Below are 8,861 nucleotides of genomic sequence, written 5' to 3'. Positions count from 1 at the left end.
ACAGCATTGCTCCTCCTGAAAGTAAAAATTATGAATCTGATCAGTGAATGCTCAATTTCTACAAAGATGAACAATTTTGGGAACTTAAAAATAAAAACCTATATAATTGAATCGCTCTTTAATACCATTATAGAAAAAGGGAAAGCGCGAAACTTTTCGAAATGTTATTTGTAATAAAGGAAAGGCCGCCAACTGATTTTAAAGGCTTGATACAATTAGTAGAAGAGTCGTCACACATCCACGTGGCCGAAATTGAATACAGAATGAAGTTCCCTACTGATTTTAGACGCCAAAAATTCTTGATTAGAGCGTTTCTCTGAAAATATTTTTCATAATCACAGGTTTTGCTTTCCTCAAAGCCAACAGCCTAATTCATTAAACTTCGAGTACGAGAGCTCCTTAAACCAAGGAACCGACTCGCCTGACTCGTTCGAGTGTTATGATACGAATCCTTTGGCTCTCTAAACTAGTTTAGGTCAATATAGTCAAAAAGGAAAGCTTACCTGCTGTTATAGTCACAAAACATTGGTTTTCGTTGCTCCTCTTTCCAGGTCAAGCGCTTTCTTCCTTCCAGAGAGCAACTTTAATTTCAGTCCTTCGGACGGCACCTCTTCACTGTTCGACGGACAGTGCGGTTTACTGAAAATTCTACAATTTCTGTTGAATATGGATTAACAACTGCAGCCAATTGTCGGCTGATACGTCACAGATTTTTCGCAGAGTTTTATTCGCACGCTTAGTCAACTATTCAAGAATCAAGCTGAATAAAGGACATTGTAATTGCCGAATTTGCATGCGACAGAGAAAAAATGAACAGTATAGTAGTTGCATTTTAGAGAATATTTTGTGTGTAGGAAAATACTCAGACATCGAAAAAGGATTAATAAAATTCGCCCGCAAGAACCGTGTGACTCAAACGGTTGAAATTGGTTTTAAATGATTGATTCAATTAATTATCTTATATTTCAGTGACAAATTAAGAAAAATTCGTAATTCTCTGCTGATGGGGTTAAAAAATGATGACGACATTCTATTATTTTCCTGTGAAGGAAAAGACAGGAGTACATACACGCCAATTTACCCTCTTGTGCAGGAAGAGCAAGATTGGAAATACGCATAATGAGTCTAAAGTGCTGTCAATTTAACAACACAGGAAGAAAGCCACTTCAGCAATTGGGTTAGTTATCATCATTTGAGTGACTAGCCGTGCCGCGCATCAAAATGCTGCGGTTCTAAATTACCTGCTTCCTTCAAAACGTTGAAAAACGTTCTATTCATAGGGACATATTAGCTTGTGGAACAGGTTTCATTATTTCATTGTAGGTGAAAAGAACAAAAATGGGAATCAATCTGAAAGTTTATTTGAGGTTCAAAGTCACCCTGAGAGAAATCCATTCATTTACCTGTCTCTTTCAAAGCGCTAAAAAACGTTCTCTTCATAGGGGCATCTTAGCTTGTGGAACAGATTTTATTTTTTTGCGCTTTTCAGGTGGGTGGAGGAAAGCGCGAGTCAAGCGCAAAAAAGTGCGCAGGCGAAGGACTGGACACGCTTGAACGGGAGGAGCGCGTAAAAAGCATCCAGCTGCTTATGTCTTGCCACTTGCGTTTTCCTCGCACTCGTCTCTCATTTTCCCTACTGGCCTGTAAAGCTCCAAAACTAAAAATTTAGATGAGGCTCATCGACTTCAGGGAGGAGCGTCCATCACATTGAGCCTAAATTTTGATTGAGGTTTTTAAAAGAATTGTGACTATCAGAATTGTTTCTGGTCCAGTAACTCAGCTTGCACGAGATGATAAATACCAAAATCGCACACCCCAACTGTTTAAGATGCAAGACCCTGAGAAGCAAACCTTATTTGGTGGCAATTACCTTTTTGGAACGAATAAATATATGCCCTCCACATCCCTCGAGGGAGGGAGAACATTCCCTTGAATACCGTGTCCAGATTATCGCTCTGATTGAAGTGTTTCATGAATTATAATCAAGCATGAATAAAAGGGGGCAAACGAATGAAGACACAAAGAAATGAAGGCCGGGAAAATACTTAAGAAATTCGGTTCAAATTGCAGTCGTTCGTAAAAAGAATTATACAAGAAAATTAACTATTTAGAACTTACCGGCTTCAAGAAATGCCTCAGTAAATCATTTAATTTTTTAGAGAAAGATCTTTTTTTCGTCTTGTCACGAGCTTAGGACAAAAAAAAAACCGGAGTCCCCGCGAGGAATCGAACCTCAGACCTTCGGATTCCGCGCTCCGATGCTCTAACCACTGAGCCACAGAGACACCACCGTGAGTGAGGTCTATTTAGTTTTTTAAATCCCTTGTAACAGATACTTTCTCTTCAGTTTTCTCGAACTGGGCTAAGGTTTGTTGTAAAAGGCAATGAAGTCAACCGAATAATATTGCATTCTCCTCGCTTTGGTGTTAAACAAAAAATACAAAGTCCCAAACGACACTTGTACGCCATGTCAACATTTTCGTTTAGTTTCCAGTATCTTCCACGTTGTAGGAATTTGCGTGGATTCGCATGTACATTGCGTGGTTCAATTTCCATTCAAGTTCTACAAAGAGACCAAATGGAATGAATCATGTTTTTTAAAAATAAGCAATTAACGATGGACTTAAAAACTCATGGGGGGCGCATGACTCAGCCGGGGCGCATGACTCAGCTGGGGCGAATCAACTCAGCCGAGGTGCAGAAATTCAACCGGGGCGCATGACTCAGCCGGGGTTAAGCCGTGAAAAGCATCGGAGTAAAAAGGGGAGCGCACCAAATGGTTCTGTCATTTTTAAACACCAATACTTCGGGGGATTACAGCTTTGACGCGTTTTACGTTCTTTCTTGGAGATCATCATGAAATGCCAAATTATTTCCTATAAAGTTATGACCAATTTTAATGTGATAATTGTTTAGGTTGCTCTGAACCGTTACTACAATAGATCTTTTTACAACCATTTTGTCAGGTTTATTGAGAAGTTGCACAATTCAACAATGAATAACCTTGGATGGAATTGGATATTACGCAGATCTGCTTGACATGATCTTTACTCGTAGAGCTGCCGGTTTTTGAAGTAACTTTGTACTGTTGATTTCACCTCTCTGCTGCGCACCAGAACGTCACTCAGCATGCACACGACACAATGTGTTCCAAGCGTTCAGTAACGGAGCGCGCTAGGAAACGGCACAAGTGAGCAAGCTCATTGCCTGTGTATAATTTATGTTCATATTTCATATCACCATAGCATATTGCGTCTGTGAAGACAGTTATCTATCAAAGCAAAGGAATAGGAGTACTTATGCCACACGCGCTAATAAAATGCACACATGCAAAAATGTTTGTCAATTAGCTCAACTTTATGCACTTTACTATTATTCAAATTAATTAGTGTTATTCAAATTAATTATGGCACAACTGAAAGTTAAGTTCGCACTTGTCTGTTACTGCTTGAAAAATTAACCAGATCGAGATCTGCCTTCAGGCGAACGTCTGAGAGGAGAGACTTCCGTTCAAGACACTGTCCATAAATAATTTGAGTGGTTTGGCATGTTTTAAGGCCCGAACGCCTCCTTTTATACAATTCCCTTAAGCTCTTGGCAAAAAAAAAACTCTATATGTTGGCCCTAGTGACAATTTTCAATAAGTTAATGTTATCAGTTAGGGATTTTAATGTCTCATAAGCTTTCCAAGCATCTGCCTCAGGTTCCTGCGATGTTTTCTTGTCTGAGCGTTTGGCTGCTGGTATCGCAAGAAATAACTGCATTTACTTTTGCAATTGGCACTCTTGATTCCGCTCAAAATGCGACCCCGTCTGGAGAAACCCAAGATCCATTGTGGATACTTGGCTGATCTGTATTGGTCATAGCCCTTAATATCTTCTTGGTAAAACTCGCACCTCTTCATCGTTGAAAATTCTTGCTTTTTCTTCTAAAATAAATAAAAATAGTCAGAAGAAGGAAATAACCATTATGGTATATTGTGGCGCGCGGTGGGAAGTTGGAGGATTTTGGATGTGCAAAGATAAAATTAAACTGATCCCCCTATAGGGCTCTGCGATATTCTTATAATCCCCTCAAGTCCTCCCACCTTTCCCCCCCCCCCCCCCCACTGGCGATAATTTAAGACTTTATGAAAGTTAGTCATAATGCATTATTCAAGTCGCATGAAAATCGAGAAGACTCCAGAAAATAGATGAGTCGCGGTCAGCGGAGAGCAGCGAAACAGGATGAGCGCCTGAGAACGAGCCCTCACTTTTTTACGACTTAACATACATTCTTGTTTGATTTTGTGATGCATTCTGGCTTTTCACTTGGCTAGTTCCTCGATAAATTGTACGTCTGAGATGTATCACACGTGTGGGATGGTTTTAACGTCTGTCAAAATAAATATGGCCACGATCAGAGGCAAGTTGTTGCTGTACGAAGGTCATAGCCAAAGCAGGGTCAAAGCGATTTACTGTCAGCTGTGCTTAGTAATAAAACGCGTTAAGAGAAGATTTTCTCACCCTTGTAACGATGTGTCCTATCCTATTTAGGCAGAGGTAACGGTTTGTTTTCACCCCTTGGATGGTAACAAGACTCGCCAAGTCGCCCGTCTCCAGCTTCAGTAACGCTACAGATTGAATGTAGGCGAAGTTAGGGTATTGCACTAAGGCCCGAGAATTTCCTTTCTAACATGTGCACTTCCGTCGGTCGCACATCATAGATCTGATCTTATACACAATCCCGGTTTGCTAATCTGGAACTAATCTTATAAGTAGCGATCTAAATTTCAGAGAGTCGGAAATTTATCGAAAAAAATTTTATCGTTACAGGTGCGAAATTAACCTGTTTACTTGACAGCATTATTCGTGCACTAGCAAATCTGGTGCACATGGATATGACGGCTGAAATAAGCATTTGAGAGATTGTTAGACGTTACCTACGCCGACAAAAACTTTCTCGCACGCACAATAACACCGTTAATTCTATTACTATCTAGATCTTAACTCGTTAAACACGTAGAGAAAAACAGCTTTTCCCGGGAGTTCGAGAAACGGTTCGTAGCTAACTGTAGGAGTCTGATTTAACACTTTTTACGCCAATAGTGAATGGGATGACCTCATTGATGAAAGGTTCGACGGTCCGGGCCCTACCCAAACCACAGCCGGGGGAGTATTCGCCTGAGGGTTTAAGGTTGTTTACTTTTTTATACAGATGACCCTATCTTGGACATCTATTAAGGAATGGTTTGAATCCTCTAATGATTTTTTAAAGATCGTCAACCCCCAGAACAAGGATCAATCCAAATGTTGTCTTAAAAAAAGGAAAGAAAATAACAATTTCCATTCCCCGAACATCTTGATATCATTGTGGAGTGTTTTTTTCCATTAAGTTTGTTAAAAGACGCCCTGCTCGTTTAAATTAAAAAGCCCTTGGGCGTGAGAATCAGTGAACAGTTTCTCATTAAAAAGCTTTGTTTTTCTTTCAAATTCCACAATAATTAACCCAGAAATATCTTTTTTCTTGCTTACGGAAAATCATCTCAGATATCTGCTTAATCGAGATCGTGTTCTTGTCTTCACCGTTCTTCTTTGACATTTCTCTTAAGTTGCTTCTTATCCTTTGTGAATTTTTCTTTCCATCATATTCGTCTATGTTAACTGAGGCAACGAAACGAAAAATTTTGATTTCCAGTCCTTTTTTCTCACAACCCCAGGCAAAAAAACCTCATTCGTTACGAGAGATCGAGCATACGGGCTTGAAGGTCTCTTTCGGGATCCCAATCAGTTCGTTTAATTTAAAACAGGACAAAAAAACGAGATTAATGAAGACAAAGCAACAGAAAGCTTAATTGTACTACAGTATCTTGTCTCTACACGTTTTAATATTAAAAACACACATACACAAATCGACATCCTTACCATATTGTGAGCCATTCACGCCGCCAGCGTCAACTCCGTTCCTCTTAACTTGAATGTATTTTCCCGAAGCTCTTGAATAGATTTGAACAAACATGTAATTCGTGACGTTCGGTTGTTTATTTGGAATTGGGAAACATCGATGTCTCCCGAACTAGAACCAAAATGAAAAAAGTGTTAGACCCGTTAAATCCCGTCAGATTGACGCATAACTCAAGCAACTTTCAGCGTATTTTACCTTCCTATGTTTGTGCATGCCTTTAGGACAAGGTTTAGAATGCGCACTGGTAGACAACGCACGTGCATCAGGACTGACACTTAAAGATGTTAATGGAAACCTGAAAAATGAAAAAATCAAAACGCCCAGTAACATCGTTGAGAAGCAGTTGCGATGACTCGTGCATAGCATGCTCGTTTTGATTCTCAAATCGATTCTTCAAGTGACATTACTTACAGGATTAAAATTAAACCACAAGAACTCCGTGATAACCAAATTATCTGCATCTCCGATGCTCAGAAAGAGGTCAGTATTTTCAACCGCAACCGTGCGAATGAGACGTATGCCTCTTTTTATACCGAGATATTGACAAACACTCAAAGGAAGAACGTAACTGATACTTAAAACAAGCATCCAAAACTTTCACGAATACTCCCCAAAGGAAGGAAGGAGACTTCCTCTTTCGTGAAATGCACTCGCGGGACAGAGCCGTCTCCATTGCGACCGAACGGTGTTTCACTAATGATAACTTTTCGCGTGAAAAAATTTAGAACTTATACTTAATCACAAAGTTCTTTCTTTGTGATTATCATCACAAAGTTCTTTCTCTGTGATGTTAATCACAGAGAAAACCGTTCAATTCATTATTATAGCTATACCTGTATACGGTAGATTTTCTCGACGTTACTACGGAAAAATCAGAGCTCAGGTTTATTAAAAAGATACCATTACAACGAAAATCAATTCAATTGACCCCCGTAGTTACTGTGTAAGATCCCATTTCAATTTTCGTGGACTCTGGACATGTCATGGACTCTTGAACGCTACAAATTTCCAACCGGGACGATCAGACAATTTACAAATGATTACCAGAAGCCCTCAGTGATGACAACATGATGTCATCTCCGATGTTAAGAAGGAGGTCAGTATTTTCAACCACAACCGTGCAAATGAGATGTCTAAGCTAATAAAGATTTTTGGTGCACTGCCTCCCTTCATACTGACAATTTAGCAGACATTAAAAGGAAGAACATAAATGATACTTATTAGTTACAAGCCTCTGAAACTTTCGTTCTCCCCATCCGTCTTCCAATACAACCCTTCGGTGCATCACTGATGATAACTGAGTAAAATTACGCGATAACATCACTGAAGATAAATAAAATCACACCCAAAACCCACGTTATATCCATAATGAAAGCAATATCGGGCGCGGACTTTCTCGACTTCTCACCGGAAATCGGACAAAGGTTCATTTGAAAACAGTACAAAATATCACGAAATTCGACTACCCCTGTAACTGCTTCATTAGATACTGTTTCGCTTTGAAGGACCCCATATGATGGACTAATGAAAGTGACAAATACCCAACCGGGAGGATTTGACAATTAAGAAATTGTTTACTCCTTTAATTGATTCATAAGCTGTTTTACAAACGCTTATGGTGGCCTTCTAAAGGACGGTTTAATTCCAACTCTATGGGAATTATTGAATCTAGAATTAAACAAAAAACTTGCCTAACCAAACAAAACAGGTGTGCTTGAAATGTGTTCGACAGATGTTTTGCAATTGAATTGAAAAATTGCAATAATTACGTAATACAAGAAATATAAACGCTTCGAAAATAGCCATTACTTTTCGCTTCAGACGAGTATAAAACACGCGATCATACCAAAGTGAAACACTTTGCTTATATCAGGTGGGCAAACACCAACTCGATGTTGCATAAATAAAGTCTTACTAAAGAGGAGTGGCGGAAAACAGCAGTTCACGGAGGGCGTCTCCTGTCTGACACTCTATGAGCAGGAAAAACAAAATTGGTTGTTTTCGTATGGCTCTTCCACGAGTTTGGCTTGGGGCGTGCCGCCAAAGCTTTGAAACCCTAGCCATGTTTAACAGAAAAAAATCCTTTCATTTACTTCCCTGATTAAAAAAGAATTTGTACAAACTGTGGCATATCTACCCCAGAAGGTCAGATCCGAGATATTCCAATTTTTGAAACAATTGTCGATGACGCACAAACAGACCACGCACCGCCCAGTTCACCTTGTTCGAGGCTTCCGGTTCAGAGAGAGAGAGAGAGAGGCTCCTTCAGACCCTATGTAACCTATTGCACCGTATGCATTTCGGTGCAAATTTGTTGACTTCACATTACTTGACCAATGATTTACAAGAAAAATAAGTAGTCGGATGTTTTTTTAACATTTTAGAGGAAGTTAGCTCAGAATCAAAACATGGTAGGTGAAGTGAGGTCCTGTGCAACCCCAGAGTAGAAAGTCTGGCGCATAATATATTGTGATATCAAACCCTGGACTCCTTTTGCCAAAAAAGTCTCAACCCTTTAACTCCCAGATCAAATTTGTAATTCTCCTTACTGTCAACCATACAATTTTCTTATAATGTTAGTTCAGAGAATTTAATATTGGATCAACTAATGATCCCCAAATTGATATTTTTCTTTATTCTCATCACTTATGTGATTGATATTGTATTGATATTGTAAGGAGAAATTCTGTCTTGGTCACTCATGGGTGTTACAGGGTTAACCTTTTTCGCTAATAAACTTTCCTGGTTAATAACACCCCATTAAGACCAATGTAACATGGTCTTAATGAAGCATGCTGTCTTTTCATGCATGCTTTCATTCTGACACTCATTGACAACTTAACCTATTTCCTATTCATTTCCTACCTTCCTTGGGATCTTCCTCTCCCCTTCAGTTAAAGTGGGGAAGCACCTAATAA

The 8,861-nt window shown here is 39.4% G+C and overlaps 1 protein-coding gene and 1 non-coding gene across 2 annotated transcripts; both read right to left on the bottom strand.

Moving 5' to 3' along the window:
• Positions 1–2,211: 2,211 nt before the first annotated feature.
• Positions 2,212–2,285, bottom strand: Trnar-gcg (transfer RNA arginine (anticodon GCG)). The gene has a single exon. It is a non-coding gene; the product is annotated as a tRNA-Arg (tRNA).
• Positions 2,286–3,667: 1,382 nt separating this feature from the next.
• On the bottom strand, positions 3,668–6,785 carry LOC131784047 (fibroblast growth factor 18-like). The gene is made up of 5 exons (XM_059100826.2): positions 6,777–6,785; positions 6,139–6,238; positions 5,904–6,054; positions 4,506–4,612; positions 3,668–3,928 (listed from the first exon to the last, which is right to left on the bottom strand). Exons 2-5 carry the CDS (start codon positions 6,154–6,156, stop codon positions 3,668–3,670), a joined length of 537 nt encoding a protein of 178 aa, XP_058956809.2. The 5' UTR covers positions 6,157–6,238; positions 6,777–6,785.
• Positions 6,786–8,861: the final 2,076 nt, after the last annotated feature.

This window comes from Pocillopora verrucosa, chromosome 1, assembly GCF_036669915.1.
Source record: "Pocillopora verrucosa isolate sample1 chromosome 1, ASM3666991v2, whole genome shotgun sequence".
Classification (NCBI taxonomy): Eukaryota; Metazoa; Cnidaria; class Anthozoa; order Scleractinia; family Pocilloporidae; genus Pocillopora; species Pocillopora verrucosa.
Note: the sequence above shows the minus strand (reverse complement) of the source record. Positions and strands in the feature narration are given on the sequence as shown.